The sequence below is a fragment of the Alosa pseudoharengus genome, unplaced genomic scaffold (genome assembly GCF_046254945.1).
Source record: "Alosa pseudoharengus isolate Yale_2024_CS ecotype anadromous, Long Island Sound unplaced genomic scaffold, YU_APseudo_1.1 YU_APseudo_1.1_scf_6, whole genome shotgun sequence".
Taxonomy (NCBI): domain Eukaryota; kingdom Metazoa; phylum Chordata; class Actinopteri; order Clupeiformes; family Clupeidae; genus Alosa; species Alosa pseudoharengus.
This window is the reverse complement of record NW_027468848.1, coordinates 33,491,433-33,511,799: the sequence shown is the minus strand read 5'-3', so window position 1 is coordinate 33,511,799 and position 20,367 is coordinate 33,491,433. Positions and strand designations below refer to the sequence as shown.

Below are 20,367 nucleotides of genomic sequence, written 5' to 3'. Positions count from 1 at the left end.
CCAAAATGCATACTGACAATCAAATGCTTACTGCACATGAACCCCTTTGTGTAGAAGCATACTCCTGGTCTGAAATGAAAAGTAAGTCACATCAAAGATTAACTTACTTGGTTGATGTCATTCACACAATGAGGATGTCATGTCATGATATTCAGCGCAGCGGCCTATTTCAAGCATTGCGTATCTCTTAACAATGGAAATAGTAAACAATCTGATGTTTTACTGCATGATAGAAACGTTAAACCTGGACTACAGTCCTGTCCATCATGACCACATGTTACGTCAACGAGGGTTTGAAAGTTCACTCAAGGAGACAGAGGGGGGAGCCGTTGTCTTCCTAATCATTTACATTTTATGTTACCTTTGAGGCCTGCCTGGCTTAATGGTCATATTCCTGAATTACTTTGAATGAGAAAAATACTTCTACTTGTACTTGTACTCATACTGTGTACATTTTTATTTACAACAGATTTGAACGGTCTTTGTTTGTCTGTGGGCTAATGTTTTAGGGACACGGGTATGAGGGAGTTTTGGGTAGGGGAAAAAAATAAGGAAAAGAAGCGTCTTTTCTGTGGCACACCCACCCTGTAGCGGTCGTTCAGTGACTTCTATCAGACCGAGAAATCAACTGTTGCGCACGAAAGGCAAGCTTACTTAATTCCCCATAGCCAGGGCCAAGGATAGGGTAACTAATCAGGAATTTCCCTCTGCCACTCCTGGAAATGAGGGCGACGAAAAAGCAAACGCGCGACGATTCATTTTTACGCCTCCCGTTTCCGCTCAGAAAATGAAAGTCTACAATATACCTATGTGTGTTTAAATGTACAGTCTTTTCCAATGAACCACTGGATGCCTACCTATCTTGAAAAAAGTTGCACGAGGACGGGCGCCAGTTTCCATCGTTCTAACACCAGCAAAGCTATTAATGGATAGTTTTTAAGGATTTAGTTTTTAATCCATTGCTGCGTTTACAAATGGTTGGAGTACTATTCCAGTGGTGGAGTCGCTTGCTGAAGTGGAAACGAAGCAACGAGTAAAACTTTGGGGTTTTATAACTTTTGCGCCCTCTTCTCTGTGGATTGGTGTTGCTACACCCTCTCGCACTAATCGTTCATGGCGTAGACGGTCGTCATATCTTCTTCTGTTTCCGAAGAACTTGGATAATACTTTCTGAGGAGTAAAACTCAAATGAGAGTTTTTCTGGCGTGTGTGGTTGTAGCTTTCACACCAAGAAAGACAGAGGGTCGCAAAAAGATCAGTTTAAAGTTTCTGTTTCTAACTGGAAGGAATGGTTGACAAAAAAGGCGCATGGAAGGATGCTGTTTCTTGTACAATGGAACTGAAAAGTATTTTTACAGTTGCCGTGGTGTTGTGTTTGTTCATTTCCCCGACTTTGAGCCAAGAACTCCATCCTAAGGGTAGGAATGTATGCAAATCGCCAGGGTAAGTGTAACCAACGTAAAGCAATGCTTGGAATAACGGTTTCGAGTTGGGGAAGTAGCCTATTCACGGATGCTTCTGTTTTCTTTTTATCGCACTTCTTAAACTCTTCCCTGAAAGTTATCGACTTTTATTTGCTATGTTAAGCAAAGAAAAACAAAAGGTTTGATGAAAATATACCAGAGTGTTATGCAATGACCTTTTAACGTTTACAATGTCTTATTTTGTAAACAATTTACACCTCAAACGCGGTGGTTTATGGGTAAAAGTGACCCTAAGAAAATACTTAGGATAAAAAATCCAGCATGTTGCTGCAAGATAGAGCTTATTTACATACTGGAAATGTGTTGAGCAGCCACCCAGATGTTCACATCTGGAAATTAGCCCGTGTCAATGATCCTCTAGGGGGCGCCATAATTGCAGGCCACTGCCTGAAGTCGTGGCACAGGTCGTCGACGACTATTTAGAATAAATAAAATATTTTGTTTTCTGCTTTCTGCTGCCGAGTGTTGGGTTATTTGGGATGTTGTTAGACTCAAGCTAGACCCTGTCATGTGTTTAAATAGGTTTGCGCTTATTACTGTAAAATTGAGGGTCATCACTGTGAGCTTTGGCAGGTCTCTCGCTCTTCCAGTGTGAGAGTGTGTGTTTGTGTCTGTGTGTGTGTGTGTGAGAGAGAGAGAGAGAGAGAGAGAGAGAGAGAGAGAAAGAGAGAGGGTGGTAAAGCCATGGCCAAGAAGTCCAGAAAGTTGGTCCAGAATGTGGTCAAGAAACTCAGGGACTTGGCTTGGATGTGGAAGGTGAAAACAGGAGTAAATTATGTAACTTGATGACAGGTAGGCTAGGGCACAGTTTATATGCTGTGAGATTTGATAAAAGCCGTGTAATTCAATCACATGACTTCGGAGGCCACACTATTGTGTTATGTAAACAGGACTTTTTGAGTGCTGTTGGACACTATCCATGTTTAACCAAGTAGTGTAATGATAACAAACCTAAAGAGTGTTGTAAACAGGTAATATGAAGAATATTGACCGTATTAATAAGGCAATTATATCACATTTAGATTTCATGCTATGGACCCAATCTGAACACTATTGTAAATAGACCTCAAACTGTTTGTGGGGAGATAAATAACGGCTCAGCTATCACTGTAGTGTCAGCAGTTCCAGTCTGAGGCCATGTCAAGCCTGGAGATGGAGAGAAAAAAAAACATGGCGCCACCCACTATGATCTTAATCCACAACAGGAAATAGCTCACTATCAATTTTAAATCTCCCTGACTCCATTCTCCATTTGTGTGGCTTAATTTCTACATCGACCCAGTTCATTCAGTGTAGGGCATGACAGGAAAGTCTCCAAATATTTATCGTACTTATACAGAATCTCTTTTCACAACTACAGTCATAAAAATAGTCCTGTTTCGCAAGGTCACACGTATGTACTGTTGAATGATTTTGAATGACTACTCTATTTTTTTTTCTGCCATGCATTATTCATTTCACAATAAAGCGGTGCCTTTTTTTTATCGCAGCTGTAGCATCCAGGCCTTGGAATTGAAAAGTTATTTGCAGAGCTTGGAATTGAAAAGTTATTTTCAAACCATCTTTTTTCAGCCCTTTTGTAAACACGAAAATTTTGACAGCCTCAGCTTTTTACATTTTTTGTAAAAACAAGTTTACGCTGCACACATGGATGTGTGTACACACACACAAAAAAACATTCACCAATGACAAGGGGTGTTAACTACGCCCACAGCGTTTCTGTTCTTCACTAACATACAGTAAGCCCATCTGTTTGAGACCTCAAACAACAAAAACAAAGACATAATGAAGTCACATCACAAGACTGTGTATGAATTATTATTGCCTTTTCACCATGAAGACTTTATCTTAAGTTACGTAAATGTGTGGAACTATAACTCAACTTGCAGTGCAAAGTGCTTACAATGGGAAGGTTGTGTGTTTGAATCCAAGGGAAAACCAACACTGATAAAAAGGGATCTTACCTCTCCCTTAGGCTACCTTTTTTGAACACTAATTAATTGGATGCTGACAATAAATCAGTGATATTAGTAGAACTAGGCCTTGTGACGTTGGAGTAGTGGGTTTTATTGAAGCAGAGAAATCAAGGCTTTGGTTGTGTACACCCCTGGTTAGAGAAGGGGTGGGGGGGGGGGGTTGCAACCAGAGGAAAGCAAACAGTTTTGAAGGGGGTGGGGTGGGGTGATGGCTGAAGGCTGGGGCTTCACTCCAAAGGAAGCAGTAGTGTGGAGAGGGAGCTGGCGGAGGTCACATCCTTCAGAGGAGAGGGAGGGGGCATGTGAACTCTACAGTGTATCGCCATAGTAAGTGTGTATTCCCATGAGAAAAAAAAAGTCATGCAGCCTGGGCTTTGTCAGAAGGCCCAGACATGCCGTCTCCCACTAACACTCAGTCTGAGGAGTGCTAATCACACCCCAACCCAGGCCTCCCTTCCAGCAGTCACTTCATTCCACACATAGATGTGTGGTGTTCCATGACCTCCATGGGTTAATGTTTCAAAGGGCTTCCATTGGTTTAACGTGGAGACATGTGTTATTGTTTGTGTGTGTGGTGTTTATGTATTCAATGATTCAGTGCTGGAAGATGCACTTGTAAAGCATCTGTGATATGCAAGCTTGAAGAAACGTCGCAGATGGCAAGCAGACGTCCCGAATATGTGCTGTAAGCCGCACAAACCGACACAAGTGCAGAGATCAAACAAGGGAGTGGGCTGGGAGCGATATAAGCTCGCAGGCGACGACGCGGCTCTGCTTGCATCTACTCCCCTCTCCTCCTGTAACTGATCTTCTATTCTCTTATCCAGGTCATCCGACTCTGTGTGCTGCGGTGGATGGGCCCAGGCGGGAGAGGAATGCATCATACGTATGTATCTGTCTTTTTGTTGACTAGGCCATGTCTCGATGCTTTTGAAGTTGCATGGTGTTGACCCCACCGACTTGTTTGGTTCCATATGTTTGCCCCTCAGCTCTCTGTGAGGGCAACTTCACTTGTAAGGAGAACGAGGTGTGCGTCAGGCCCAACGAGTGCCGCTGTCGACATGGATACTTTGGAGCCAGCTGCGATACTAGTAAGTAAACACTTTCTGAACTTTCGCATAAACTCTCTGGCAGAATAGCATCAATGATGATGAATTATTGAGATTCACTATCACACACATATCCACGCATGCGTCTGTCATGCTGGCGTATGCCAGAACACAAGAGAGATAAAAAGTGCTTAGATGTGTTTAAAAAGCAAATAATGTGGTGCAGAATCTGCAGATAGACAGATGTGCCTCTTCTGAGATATGAGTGATGATGAGTGATCTCTGGTCACCGCATAACCACTGCTTGCCTTTGTTACAATGGTGGGTGTGACAGCTGGCCTAGAAAGAAAAACATGTGTTGTGTGTGTTTTTTTTTTTTTTTCTCGTCAGAGTGCCCAACCCAATTTTGGGGTCCGGACTGCAAAGGAAAATGCAATTGTTACCCCAATGGGAAGTGTGATGATGTGACAGGCCAATGCACATGCAACCCCAACCGCTGGGGGTCCAACTGTGAGAAGGCCTGCGCCTGCCAGAAGGGCAAGTGTGACCAGGAGACGGGCAAGTGCACGTGCCAATCGGGCTTCTGGGGGCCACAGTGCGCCAACAACTGCTACTGCCACATCAACTCGGTGTGCGACCAGGCCAACGGGCGCTGCATCTGCCAGCCGGGCTGGTACGGACGCAGCTGCAACAGCCAGTGCGCCTGCAACGGCAGCCCGTGCGAGCAGTTCACAGGCCGGTGTCTATGCCGGGAGCGGCTTTGGGGGCAGCACTGCGAGCGCTACTGCCAGTGCGTGCACGGCAAGTGCAACCAGGCCGACGGCTCGTGCACCTGCAAGCCGGGCTACCGGGGCAAGTTCTGCCGTGAGCCGTGCCCAGCCGGGTTCTATGGACAGAACTGCAGAAACAGGTGAGAGGAAGAACTAGAGAAGCATGTTTTTGAAACTTGCCTACTCAGTTCAACTCAGGACAGATATTTCACTTCAAAATCAATGCATGTCTTTAAACACTGTTTTCCTTCTGAGGCTGTAGATCAGAGTGTGTGGTTTTAGATTATATATTGTATATAAATTCCTATTCTGCAACACCTACTGTACATCACATCAGTATTAAGCCACCGAGAACTAATGAATTCATGTCGTGTACACAATTTTTGTTTTTGTCTTGTTGTGGTGTCATGTGATGGAGAAAACATGTGCCAACAGAGGAGTGTACTTCCTTCCTTACACTGACACCAAAATGGCTGCTTCCTCAGGTGTGGCCACTGCAAAGGGCAGCAGCCCTGTAAGGTGACTGAGGGTCGCTGCATCACCTGCGAGCGGGGTTGGAATGGCACCAAGTGTGACCAGACGTGCGCCCCCGGCTATTTCGGGGAGAACTGCAAGGACGAGTGCCCGCCCTGCAAAGATGGCCACTTTTGCAGCCGCATCGATGGCAAATGCTCTCACTGCAATCCCGGCTGGATCGGAGATCGGTATAACTCCTTGTTATTATCACTGTTACAATCTACAATGACTTCTATGCTCAGTTAGAATGACAATACTAATGCATCAATCAAATGAGACAATCAGGAATTATTTTTTACAAGTCATGTACAGTATGTGTACAGATAGTGCCACAATGCCTGTTTACAAGTTGCCTTTGTGAACTCCCTCTCTTGTAGCTGTGAGGTGCGCTGCCCCAACGGTACCTATGGGGACAGATGTGAGAATGACTGCAGCCACTGTTTTAACGGGGAGTGTCACTTTGCGACCGGAGAGTGCCTGTGTGATCCAGGCTTTCATGGGACTTAGTGAGTTGTCATTATTCCCTTTTAACGAGTGTGTGGTGTTTGGGTCAAAATTACCCGTTTTTAATTTTCACTAAAAGAAAAAAAAACATACACACACACAATAAATACACACAAAAAACACATACACACAAGCACACAGAGACACACACATACTCTCACATGCTACAGTTTTTCAATCCAAGCTCAAAAAGTTTCTGCTTTCCTGCAGTCTTTACCTTCTGTGGTGTAGGATCCTGCACAATGGTATGTGTATAGGCTCTTCAATTACAGTCCTTCACCAGCAACATAAGCTAGCTTATAAAATCCTAGTGGTATTTTGCACTTGGATGTCAAATCACCCAGAATGCCCCATGCCCAATGTTTTTTGGTGGCAAATGAATAGCAGGAACATGGTTACTTTCCTAAACAACTGGGCCAAACCAAACCAGTTCATTAAGTAGAGGTATTCTAATGTCCTGCGGATGTCCTTCATTGGCATTTACAATGGACGCATGTGGGTCACCACCAAATGTTCAAACTTTACTGAGCTCTCCCTTCCAACAAACTCCCCCAGCAGTAGTAGTAATAATAGTAAGAGTAGTAATCAGGAATGGGCAAAAATAGATTAAAATGTATTTTCAAAAAAAATATTGATACTGAAATACTAATAAACTACAAAACACACCATGTATCAAAATAAAATACTGTATTTTTAAAAAATCAGACCTATCCACATTGAAACAGGCTCTTTTGGAATGTTTTTTCTTTTCAGTTAATTGAAATGTAAAGTGCAAGCACTTACATCAAAATTTGTGATAGCCATTTATCTAATGCCAGTAATATCACATTATTCTTTGTTGTGTTTTAGTTGACTTTGTCTCTGCTGATTTAATAACGGATATCATCTCTTGTCAAAATTGTTGGCTTTTATTTAACTAAAAGCCTCATACTTACCTCAACTAAAAATACAAAAGTTTAATGACTCAGACTTTTGCAGTCTTTTATCTTTTCATCAAAGTAATATTTTTATAATGTTTTCACATCATGCACCTTTCCACATGCAAAGATCAAAGGGTGGAAGAAATTAATATATGCACGGCATTATTCAGTGCCTTTTGAGTGTCTGTCAGCGTGCAGTTTGGATTAAAGAGCTGCTAGTTCCTCCCCTTTTACAAAAGATTCATACTCCACATTACCTTTTAACATCTCCATCAGTACGCACATTCATCACTCAAAAGACCCCCTTTGTTCTATGTTTGCAACTCTCCTCAGCTGTAATCTCACCTGTGAGTTTGGCCAGTATGGAGTGAACTGTGCCCAGACCTGTCCATGCCACGACAGAAACTGCAACCCTATGTCTGGAGCCTGCAATTTGCGTAAGGAAAACAGCAATCTTTTACACACTGTTTTTTGGCCATAGATGAATGGATTGTGCATTACGTCACTGCCGTGGAGTCTGCATGCAAAATAGTTTTGATACATTCTTGTGTGTTGTTGCCACGGCCCTAATGGCTCCCCCCCCCTTCTCTCTCTCTCTTTGCTGTTTTTTCCATTGTGTCAGAGAATAGGAAGGTAGTGTATCCTGTGCAGAAGGTCAAAACTATTAAGACAGAAACCTCGCCGAACTTCTCCCTTTGCTACAAGCAAAGATGGAAAAGCTTTGGTAGTGGCCTAAAAAACGTTCGCTGTTTGAGATGACTGACATCACTTCCTGTTTGGCTCTGCATTACAGCGTGTTGCTTAAGAGTGGAAGACGTAATGGTCATGCAGAAGCAGAGTGGTCAAGCTGCTATGGGAACCATAAACAGAGATAAATACATGACTTATATTCTATAGTGAGAGATGCCAACGGCTTCTCTCCAACCATAATGAGTCACGCAAACAGTACATCTTAATTAAAACGCAACAAATTCAGTTCAAGGGTATTAGAATGCATTTTTACATCTAACATGGTGGTTCAGTCACATTGTCCTTCATTGCTAGGCTGGCAGTAGTATTTCTTAATACTTATTTTGTTGGAAATCCCCCCGCCATGTTTCTGAAATACATTTGGCCTGAGAGAGTATTGGGTAGGACAGGACATGGCAAGAGCTGAAGACCAGATACAAGAGGCGGTATGTTGTTACAACAGTTTTCCTCAAAACGCTGACTGAAAATCCTTTTTCTCCACCCAACCATATAATTCCCCACTGTGTCCTAAAAAAACAATTGAGAGCGCTTTCCAAAAAAACAAGAAAAGAAGAATAAAACTCTGTCTAGTGTTTACAAAGTCTGCGAATGGAGAAAAATACAGTTGTTACTGGTGACACACATTGTCTGGAGTGTCTTTGTGTATGTAGGTCACTGTAGCAGACACTAGCCGAGGTTTAACACACGGAGGCCTGATGGCGTTTCCAGACCGGTGTCTTATTTTTACGGCTGTGTTTGTTGGCCAGGGGCCTGCATTGGCCCAGTGTGTGTGTGTGTGTGTCTGTGTGTGTGTGTGTGTGTGTGTGTGTGTGTCTGTGTGTGTGTGTGTGTGTGTGTGTGTGTGTGTGTGTGTGTGTGTGTGTGTGTGGTGGGGGCTGCGTGGAGAGAGGCTGTGCAGGAAGGGAAAAGGGATCCTGAGGGGAACAGGATCAGCAGAGGTTTCAGCGCAGCAGCGCTTGTGTCAGGAGGTGGTGATGTCACTGAATCCCCTGACCACCACCACTCCCCCTCACAGACCTCTCCCCCTTTTCTTCATACAGCTGTGGACACAGAGAGCACACTCACGTCCCCAACTCTCTCTCTCTCTCACATGGACACACACACACATCCTACACACACACACACACACACACACACACACACACACACACACACACACACATACACACACACAGAAAGACATCTGTATCCACACACATAGGCTTAAGCGCACTCACACACACACACACACACACACACACAACCTTCACAAACCGAAAGAAGCAAACACTGGCCATTAAATGGGGGGCCAAAGGTCGACCACGCACTATTTAACCTGAGGCGTGTTATTTAGGGGGAATCGTTCCCTTCATTTCCCCCTGCTAGCTCGCTCAGAGACATGCGCTCTGACAATGGCAAACGCAGACACACAATCCTGATGTGAGTGCCATCGCAGCAAAAAACGGCAATCCTTGCTCTTTATTACTAATACAGCAGGCATTAAAAGTCTCCTAAGGTTTTATGTCGGGTCATTAACTCCAGGTGCCGTATATGAGAGAGAGAGCAAAGCGATTGAGGGTTTACCCTCGACATACTTTGCAGGGTACCACAAAACCCAAAGCGTCGGAGGCCAGGAGGGTGTGTTGGCATACGGTTGTGTGTGTGTGTGTGTGTGTGTAACTGGCAGTGTATCGAGCAGATTGGCACACCCCGTGTTATTTTCTTCCCTTTATTCCCTTTATTTTTCCCTTTTTTCTCTCTCCCTATCCCAGAGCCCAACCAGCGGATGGGAGTGATTGCGGCCGGGTCGCTGGTCGCCTTCCTCCTGGTGCTCCTCCTCTGCCTGCTCTGCTGCTGCTGTCTCTGCCACAACAAAGGTGACATCAAGTGAGTGACAGACAGGCGACTGGCAGGGAAGCGTGGAGGGCAAAGCACTGTTTAGCAGCGATGGAAGGGAAGGGTGTGAATATTATGCCATCCATTTTCTGATTGACTGACAGAGAAGACGTGTCAATTCTAGTTTGGATGTTTACCAAACTGAAGGAAAATGCCACACAAATCTGAGAAAAATGGCACACAGAGTCTGCGCAGTGTGTGTATGTGTGTCTGTGTGTGTGTGTGTGTGTGTGAGAGAGAGAGAGAGAGAGAGACAGCGAGAGACGGAAAGAGAGTATGAGAGCATTGAGTTTCATTGTAATATAATGCACTATGGTTAGCAGTGCAGTCTGTGGCTTATTGCGTAACGCCGAGTCTTTATGCAGGAGTTAAGCTTTTTCTTCTTTTTCTTTTTCTCCAACGCTTCTCTCGTTCCCAGCCCAGACCAGGATAATTCCACCAGCAGCAAGAAGGCCAAGCGTCTCCTCTGTGGTCGCTTCAGCCGAATCAGCACCAAGCTGCCGCGGATTCCATTACGTCGACAGAAGCTGCCCAAAGTCGTCGGTATGTCCAAAACTCCCTCTCTCTCTCACACACACACACACACCCACACACACACACACACACACACACACACACACACACACACACACACACACACACACACACACACACACACACACACACACACACACACACACACACACAGGCCCCAGCACAGCTACCCTGTCTGTGTTTATGATGTTTACGGCGAGTGACAGAGTCCAGTGTTTACTTGTCGCCTGCTGAACGTCAGAATGTGTGTACCCGTGCGTTAAATTACAGGCAAACACAGTGGTGGTGTTACGGCAGGCTCCTTAAGAAATAAACCTGAGCCTGTGGATAAAGTTGAAAAGTGTACTGTGGCTACCAAATGTCTATGCCGCTTCATCAGAAAGGCACGCTCTGGTCGCAGGCCATATTATTATTCTTGGCTCTCACGAATGCCATGTGCTCATACTGCCTCAGTCTTAAACACAGTCCACCAAACCCCCCCCCCCACACACACACACACACACACCTCGGTCGCCCCTTCTCCTTCCCTCTCTTTTCCTCACTCGTTTTTTTTTTTCTTTTTCTTTCTCTCTCCTCCCTCCCAGCTCTTATTAAACCACCGCTGGACCGGGGGGTAGAGTGCTGAGAGATCCTTTATCAAAGGCTACACTGTGTCTGGGGCCTAGTGCTCCTGCTCTCTAAGGAGGCTGTGTGGCTCATGCCTGCCAGATCCCCTCTTTAGTACGAAGGGGGGGGGGGGGGGGGGTTAGGCAGCAGAGTCACATTTGTCACATACACAGCCTGTCTGAACCAGTTTGTTAAATACATCTGCAATGCCAAAAGACTGGTGTGAAAAAAGAATGTTTAATCAGCAAATGTCAGAACAAGGTGTTTCGCACACTTTTAGATCTTAAGATAGCGGGGGGTGGGGGGGGACTCATATAAGCACACCATATTTTAACTCTCTCGGATCTTGACAGCAGGGGAAGCATAATGTCCCTATAATTCATTCAGTTCCTGATGGCGTACTGCAAGCTCTGCTACAGTCATACTGGTCTTGGCTGATTTGCTCTCGAAAGCGCCGAATCTGGACAGAAACGCCTAGTGGGGTTGTGCCGGTCTAATCCTTCCCAGAGCCTACAACTAGTTTTATTGGCACCACACCCTCCAAGAAATTACATGATTTTTTTTTAACAAGACCATTGTGCATCTCTGAATATTTTTTGTTATGTTGCAGTTATTGTGCAGTGTATGGTTAGGGAGTGCTTAAGTATAGGGAGGTCTGTGTTTTTTCACTATGTTGAAGCATGGGCCCCTTCTGTGAAAAGATGTCCTTGGCATGGCAGTGCAGAAAAGAATCTGAATGGCAGTGCTTTTTGTTGCCTTAATAAAATGCTTACGGTTACAAAAGCCGTGGAGTAAAAAGCAAATAAGCTTCACGTTGGGGTAATAAAAAACGAGAGAGACACATTTTTGTAAGGGGGTCAAACAGTCAGCCTCAGAGACAAACAATCTCTTTCATCCGCGTGTCACAAAGCAAGACATCCCATAACGTCAGCATGGCCCCGATGGCAAATCGGGCGCGATCCCATGACACAGAGCTCGATGGCAAATCGGGCGCGATCCCATGACACAGAGCTCGATGGACGCATGTCTCAGGCCCTAAACAAGCGTGCTGGAGAACAAATGGGAGAAATGGGTGTTGAAATTTGCCACATGCAATGTCTAGTCCCTGGAAAAGTTTTTGACTGAATAGTAGTAGTCTCTCTCCCTCCCTCCCTCTTTCTCTCTCCCTCTCTCTCACACACTCACTCTGCCCCCCTACACCCTCCACACACACCCCCATTTCCTGTTCAGAGCATGCTGCGTGGCGTGTCTCATTGGCCACCCGCTGCCTTGAGGTCCAGCACTCCTCTGCTGTGTAACTCTACTCTCTGAGGGACACCTAAGACCTGTGCATTCCAGAGAGAGAGAGAGAAAGGGGGGTACTTGGGAATAGAATTGAGGAGCACAAAACAGAAGTTAGACCCGAGGTTAGTCCAATGTGGCACTAGTTCTAAAAGAGCTAGAGAAGACGAGATAGGTGAAAACATTTCCCCTCCCCCACATACACACGGACAAGCATGCATGCAACGCACGCACACACACACATACTTCCACTTTACCCAGGGGTACAGCCTGAGTCTTTATGACTCATAGCGTTTTGGAATATCAACTCATGGATCTTATCCTCGTTTGAAACAAGATGACTCACATTGTCTTAAAGTTAGTCAATGTTTTCCTGTGTAATTAGTTTTCCATCTGCACCAAAATAGCTGAGCCCATGCAAACTTTGTCCAGATGCATCCCCACATTGGGACAGGCTTTTAATTGTGACTCTGAAAGGCTCTGGTTCGCCTTGGGCCATTTAAAATCCTCTTGACTAAACCCCATGCCCTCCCCTCCTCCATCTGATAAAAAAAGTTTGAGGGGACCGGGGACCACCTGCTGTCCCAAGCAGCTGGGTAGGGCGTGGGGGCATTTGACTGTAGTTTTGTTGCGTCAAATATGTGCCTTTGTCTATAGGCCACTGTGAGGGGTTGGGCTCTCGTTGGCGTCCGAGTCGCGCTCCTCTCCCAATGTCCTGTCTGGATCCCCTTTCTGGGGCACCAGTTGTCTGGTGCTCTTACCCACAAAGGAACAAAGACCCTGACTGTGCTCTTTGCCTCTTTTTGTGCCATGATTGCTGTTTACTAAAGATGGGTCACTGTAATTCAAATGTTAGCATTTATGTTGTCAATAAGAACAAATGAAACAAAGATTTATAGCTTCTTGGTCATTTAATAATGATGTGACTGAAGACATATCATCGTACTAATGGAATAATCATTGAATGTCAATAATTCTCTTTCCCTCAGTGGGTTGAACACACAATAAGACAAGGACAGTCTTTGTCACAGTCGGTCCTTTGTAGATTCTCCCTTAGGAGAGCATGTTCCAGTTCAATTACAGGGAAAGTCGGCCTCCTTTGGCACGTTTTTGCGGAGAGCGGAACGGCTGGAGTCACGCGCAATAACGCTGCGAAGCAGCTGATGTCAAAAGTATCCCCAATTTTTTTTCCTTTCCTGCTCTCTCGGCGGGGATTTAGATGTGCCTGAACCACAGGCATCCCACAGACGTCCCCATTCTGTAGGTCAGCAGAAAGCCCTAACATTAAGTATGAGGGAAGAGCTTTCAACTGGACAAAAAAAGCTCTGACCTACATTAGGCAGAGAGAGAGAGAAAGAGAGAGAGAGAGAGCACTCTGCAGTCTCCTGGGAAGCACAGCTCTCAGCCCTCGGCTCACACTCTAACGATGACACCTTGATTACAGACCGGCTTCACTCCACTAAAGCGAGTTGTCACAGTCACTCGACGGCTGTGGCCTAAACTGTTATCATCGGTGTGTAAAAGGTCATGTTTTGAAGGAGGTATTGTTTCACCAAGAATGTTGTGACTCCTCTTTGGGCTTACTATTTGGGTCTGACCCCTTGCTCCTGGGTTTGTTTTCCTTCCCCCCCCCCCCCTTTTGCGTCAACCAGTAGCCCACCATGATCCTGAGAACACCTTCAACTGCAGCTTCATCGAGCCCCCCTCGGAGGTCGAGCCTCACTCCCCCTCCTGGTCCGACCAGGAATCCTTCTCGTCCTTCGAGACCAGCGAGGACGGTCCCGTGTACTGCATACCCCACGAAGGTGAGTCCCAGTGGGAAAGCTCGGTGCACAGAGATAACACTTTTTGCTTATTGGGATCGTTGCCCTGACCAAGCTATCGGGGCCATCAGGACGGGCGGGTTGAAGTTTCGGAGCAATTATGGCGTGACCTACTTTGAGGGATAGCATCGTAGAGGCTGATAGAGCTTATGATAGGCCTTGGCCTCAAGCTCTCTGCCCTTTGTGTGTTTCAGTATACAAACAGGAAATGGCAAGGATGGTAAAGTCAGCACGTGGCACAGGGCCAAGGCATGAGTCACTGAGTAAATTATAGGGGGGGGGGGGGGGCAGACGTGTGTTTTCTGAGGAGTCCCTCCTTTTTCTCTCTTGTTTTTTTCTGGCTTTCTTTCTTCTTCTTTCCATTTTCATTCTGCCTCTAGCTTCCTGTATTTCTTTGTCTTCTCCTTGTGCTTGTTGTGACTGTCTGCCTCTTTGTCACTTCTAAGTGAAGCCATTGACTCATGCTCAAGTGAAGCATTTACTCAGCTCCAGTCATAAGAACTAATTGCAGGCGTCTCTGATATTATCCACCATTTCAATCCTAATTAAGCAGAACAAATGACAAATTAATTAAATTAATTTCAGAGGCATCCACTTTTTTTCCGTTATCACCATATTGATAGTCTGACACAGCTGTACATTAATTTACAGAAATGCACATTTAATAGGCCTGCAGTGCTTGAGCAGATTAGTATTATAAATTTCACTCGTTGCTTTCAGAGGAAAACCCGGGCTGATATGACAAGGCTGCTGAGTTCTGCTCTGTGTTTGAAAATCTCTCCGTTAATGGCTGTGCAATTACCTGTTTCTTCACGTGATGTGTTGTTCCTGTCGTTCCACAGAGACCACTGGAGAGACTAACGAGAAGTGCAGTCCAGCGCCTGTAGCAGAGAGCACAGTGGCGTCCAGCGAGGACGATGCCGGGGAGTACACGTCCCTCAAAGAGACCACCCCAGCCAAGCCAGGCGACGGCAGCGAACAGCCGCTGCTAAAATCCACAGACAGCGAAGGCTCCACCAGCGGCTCCGAGTCGGCCGCTGGCGCCCTCTATGCCCGCATCGCCCGCCTCTCCAAGCAGTCCAAGGAGGACGAGGACAGCAGTGCCGGGGAGGTCAAAGGGAACGGCAAGCCTCCGTCTCCGGAGAGGATCAAGCCTCGGCCGCCCGATCCCTCCACCAAGCCCAAGGTTTCCTGGATCCACGGCACAGCAGCGGGAACCAACCAACCAGACAAAGGGAAGGGAGAGACCCCGCCCGTGGAGAAGAAGAGAAGCTCCTCAGAGGCCAGCGAGAAACAGAGGAGTCGGGAGAAGTCGGGGAAGACCAAAGACAAGAAGAGCCCGGAGCACAAGGCCACCGAGGGAGGCGACTCTCCCAGCAAGGCCAAACCTCACAAGGGCCGCACGGCGGAGGAGCACAGGGAGCACATCAACGGCGTGGTGCAGAACGCCCTGAAGAAGATCAGCAACTTCCACTCGGAGAAGAAGGCTCCCAAGGAGGAGGTGACCCCCAAGGAGCCGCCCAAGAGCCCCAAAATCATGCATCCGCACATGAACTCGGAGGCCGCCACCCTGCTGGCCGCCCAGCTCAAGGAGAAGACCCAGTCCATCAACCGCAACGAGGGACTGGTGGGGGTCAAGACCAACGGGCTGTCGGCCACGCAGGCGCAGCGCGAGAAGCCCACCCCGCCCCAGAAGGCCAAGCGCACAGTCGGTGGGCCCCAGCTGCAGGGCTCCACCAAACCCCTGCTGCCCACTACAGGCAGCCTGCAGAAGATGGTGGGGCCCGTGACGGACACGCCGGAAACACCGGAGAAACAGCCGAGCATGAACGGCTCAAAGACTGTGGAGGTGGTGGGGGAGTCCACGCCCAAGAAGACCCCCATCAAAAAGCCACCGCGGAAGAAAGGCAAGGAGGGTAACCCCCCCGACGCCGAGATCAAAACCACTCCAAAGACAGCAATCATGCCACCTCAAGTAGTGAAAAACAATTAGTGCTGTTCAGTCTCAACGGTGCTGCTTGCTGAACCCCACGGTTGATATTTTCTCATTAGTGACAAACGACTGTCATAGTGTGTCAAGGAAACCGATACAAAACAAGATTAAAAAAAAAAAGGTCCAGGACATATCTGAAGCAACAAATTAACTTGAGAATAATCTCGAGTGTAAAGTACTAAGAGGAATGCTTTACCATACAGTATTAATGTGTACATGGGTTTTGAGGTAATGTTATAAGCTTGGTTTTATATTATAAATTCAAGTGTACGCAAACTATAAGCAGTTCATTTAGTATATACTATACTCTCCTATTATACAAGGTATGTTATTGATGGGTGTTCTAATCTGTGTTCGAAGACAGTGGCATAAGTCTTATGTTTTGTTGAGTTCTGCAGTATCCAGTACTTCCAAGGTGGTTTATGCAAAACAAAAAGATTTTGTTTATCGGCTACTGACCTATCCAAAGATTGGTACTGGTTATGCAGATACATTTGACTTGCCCAATCCAGATCCTGATCATATTCAACATATATAGGGTTAAAAATCAGTTTGTTATCTATAGACCATATGTATCTACAACAAGGTTCGGTTAATACTTGGAACTTGGAAAACTTATTTGGCTCCGTGATTACCCATTTTAGTGAGATGAATAGCCTGTGGGGCTTGAGGTTAGCTCTCTGTCATCTCCAAAATGGTAGCTTCACCCATGATTGGCATTTAATTTTCTTTAGTTCAAAGTGCACACTGCAATTTAATTGTGATAAATCATGCTTCAGTGCGGCCCGGCTGAACTTAGCCGGGACCCATCACGATACCACTGTCAAGCTCCCTCGGACCACTTGATGCCTTGCGTAAGGAGATGTGAAAAATAACCTTTCTGTCAAACCCAAACATGCAGCGGTCTGTGCCATGGCGGTGCAATCAACTGAGCCACACTGGAATTCTTGACCATGCAGTTTAACAGTAAAGTGCCTTTAAAAAGTTAAGTCATGCCCTTAAGCGGTATATGGTTTTAGTCAACAGTGGCCTTTCCTCTTCCCGCTGGGACTGAATGTGTCTGTGTCTCTTACGGACAGGTTGAGATGCAGTTACAATGGCAGTTCCAGACTACTTCAGACTCTGGTGGCTATTACTCAACCAAAGGTGGCATACTTTTTTAAAACTGCATTCCAAAATTACCCTACAGACACAAGACACACTCACAGATACTTGTCTCTGCAAAGATAATAATAGTATTCAGCTTCTTCACTTGAGCCAATGATTCTCAAACGTCTATCTTTCATTGTATCAGCTTATGGAATAATAACACCACAGGTCCATGTAATCACTATCAGTTCCAACCAAACTGTTCAAATCACAGGTATTGATGTTAATATTGTTCCTATGCAAGAGACCACACCGGAGTTGAATGGTACGCGTGGACCATCTCTCGAATGCCGGCCACATACATGCTTAGACGATGACTGTCTTCTTTGAGCGGTTTCCTGCACACATTGTCTCCCTTCAGTCTGTCATACCATGTAATTATGGAACAACACATCATGTTCAGAGTTATAGGCCTAACAAGCACTTGTGGGTTATTCTAAGACCAGGAATACCCTCTCTATTAAATTGAGGACTAGAATCAAATACTAGAAGAAAACTGGAGGCTTTTTGAGTTTAGATGCAATGTATTTAGGTGTTTTGTACTGTCTTGTGCGTCGTCCGATTGAAACCCTAAGAGTGAGTGTCAGTGTGTACAGACAGCAGTATGACATAAAGACCACGTGCTTATGATGTAAAAGAAAAATTTGTTGTTACTATGGTTGCAACTGTTTTCTATAATGGTACAACTATTTAGTCGTTATAATGGTTATTTTTCTACGTTAAAATATTTTGTAATAATATTTTGTCTATGTCTGTAAGCTGTGCTTATGTGATTTTTTGCTATATCATGTTATTTTTACGTTAAATGAACTGGCTTTCATTTTTCTTTATACCTTTTTGTTTGTTTCCTCGTTTTATATATAAACATCAGGTACAAAAATTGAATATGATTTTACAGTATACTCGAGACTTTTTAGTGGTTGTGAGATATTATTTTTGTCATTTCTCTGTGGAGATTCTTGTTCTTTGGAATATGAACTGCATGAAGCAGATAAATGATTTGTCAATTCATATCCATCTTTTCTAATGGTCCACTGGGTTTATTTAAAATTGCCTTTTTCAAATAACTCACTCCGACAAGACCAGTTATACATGATTTTGCACAAATGTCTATGTGAAAACATGCTTTGATTGTAAATGTTTGGAAGACTGATATGAGATTTTGAGGACTGAGATTTTGCTTAAAACAAAAAAGAGAATCTTATATCTAACTGGTCTAGTCATTCATTTTCACCAGTAAACCTGGGTATGTTAACAGAATTAGTTTCCATTTGACAGTGTGTCCTTGTAAATGTGTTGTTCCTCAGTTACTTCAAGAAAATAAAATGAAACTGTAGCAATTGGACACTGTGTTCCTGGTGCAGTTGGCTGCATTGTCATGACTACTAATGCATATAGATCGTCGCCTGCTCATCAAAATTCACGTGATGAGATCCCGTCCACACTGATGGTCAGAGCACGCAGCTCTGCACAGCTCCTTCCCAGCTCCTTCCCAGCTGACCCCTCTGAGCTGTCATCGATATTTCACTGTTGTTTTGGTTTGGTAATCCTCTCTGCAGCCTATTTGAAACCAGCCCTCCACTCTCTCCTGCAATAACCCCTCTTCCTCTCTCTTACCCTCACCGTTGTCCTTTCAGCGTTCCGCCCCTCTCTACTGTTCAGTACACAGGGCCTCACTTTTAATTACTACTGTACGCCCTCGTACATGTGTCCCTCCATAGTCCCACCTCCTAAAAATAAAACAAAACATGTAGCTGGTTGGCCCTTTCACAGAGTGTGAGCAGTTCAGGACCCTACAGCATCATCTCTCTCTCTCTCTGTCTCTCTCTCTCCCTCCCTCCATCACTGCCGTTCTCTGGCTCTTTCTCCCTTGTGTGTCTCCAGGGTGAGGTTTAGCACACGGTCACACACAGGATCATCAAAGGAAGAGCGAGCCACGGCTGGCCTCCACTTCAGGGGACAAGGCAGCCTTTCATGAAGGGGAACAGTCAGGGGTCTGTGCGCGGGGACCCTGCAGTTAATGCATCATGCGCCACATATTTGTTCTCCCTCATTCCGAGGGGAGGGGTGGAGGCACGGTCACCAACCAGCGAGTGGCTATAGGAGCGGGAGCCGCAACGGCAGCCCAGTGCCCTCGAAGGCGTATGCAGATCATGTGACCTGTAATTGAATCCAGAGAGGAAAAGATTTTCGGGGGCTGAGACTTTTGGGCTGGCTCTGCTGACATGGCGCCCCACTAACATGGCTTTTTTTTTTTTTTTGGGGGGGGGGGGTCGGACTTTTTTTCAGGGGTTGACATAGACTAAACAAAGACCACAAATGTTGCATGAGGTTGCGGCCGTGAGAGCTGACCATGTGTGACGCAGCGGTTGACAACCTAGCAGCAGACCTCTGCTTTGCGCGACCGCTGCTGAGCCTGTGAGCAGAAGCCTGTTCCACGACGAGGACGATTTCAGGAGAGTTCTGGAGCACTAAAATCCCTGAATCACTGAATTATGTCAGTATCTCAGTGGTAGGTGCTGATGCTCTGTTGAGCTGTACAGAGAAGCTCTGAAAGCCAAACATCTTATGGGTCTGCTTACATTACACTCTCAACAAGTTATGTGTGCGTTTTAGCCAGGAATGTACATTGTTTTCAGTAGACTTAGCATTTTCTTCCATTCCATACAACTTAAATGGGAACATTACCACAATAAAACAATGTAGGTTATACCAAGTGTGGGTTGTATGGATTGTAGCGTGAATTAAAAAGACAAACACTGGGCCTATACGTGATAACTTCCAGATATGGCAGGGCCGATGTTAGTGGAAAGAGGGGGAGGGAGATTCGTGAGCAGCAGCAGAGGAGGGGGAGGGGGGAGGGGATGAAATGACATGTTGACTGCCAGTCCAAACATATTCTCAAAGTTTGGCCCGTAATCAAGTGCCAGTTCTACAGAAACAACCAGACCTTAAGACTGAGACCTGTAACCCAGCCAACAAAACCCAGGGCCACAGGTCTATTCAGATCCCCTCGTTGTTATGGCAACGGGAACAGATTGCATCCACATCTGGTAGCTATTTCAGCTCCAAGAAGAAGAAAAAAAGTTGAGGAAAAGAAATTTATGAGTGGAAAAAAAGGAAAAAAAAACAAATAT

General features: G+C 45.6%; 1 protein-coding gene across 3 annotated transcripts; it reads left to right on the top strand.

Annotated features, from left to right (window-relative positions):
- The first annotated feature begins 579 nt into the window (after window positions 1-579).
- On the top strand, window positions 580-18,575 carry scarf2 (scavenger receptor class F, member 2). Of its 3 annotated transcripts, none has more exons than XM_076269539.1 (11): window positions 581-1,443; window positions 4,288-4,346; window positions 4,450-4,551; window positions 4,900-5,419; window positions 5,765-5,983; window positions 6,173-6,301; window positions 7,553-7,656; window positions 9,721-9,835; window positions 10,263-10,387; window positions 13,921-14,070; window positions 14,931-18,575. In XM_076269539.1, exons 1-11 carry the CDS (start codon window positions 1,289-1,291, stop codon window positions 16,079-16,081), a joined length of 2,829 nt encoding a protein of 942 aa, XP_076125654.1. In that variant the 5' UTR covers window positions 581-1,288; the 3' UTR covers window positions 16,082-18,575. The 3 variants fall into 3 exon arrangements, with proteins under 3 accessions (XP_076125655.1, XP_076125654.1, XP_076125653.1); XM_076269538.1 differs by having other exon boundaries at window positions 582-1,443; window positions 13,918-14,070; XM_076269540.1 differs by lacking the exon at window positions 13,921-14,070 and having other exon boundaries at window positions 580-1,443.
- Window positions 18,576-20,367: the final 1,792 nt, after the last annotated feature.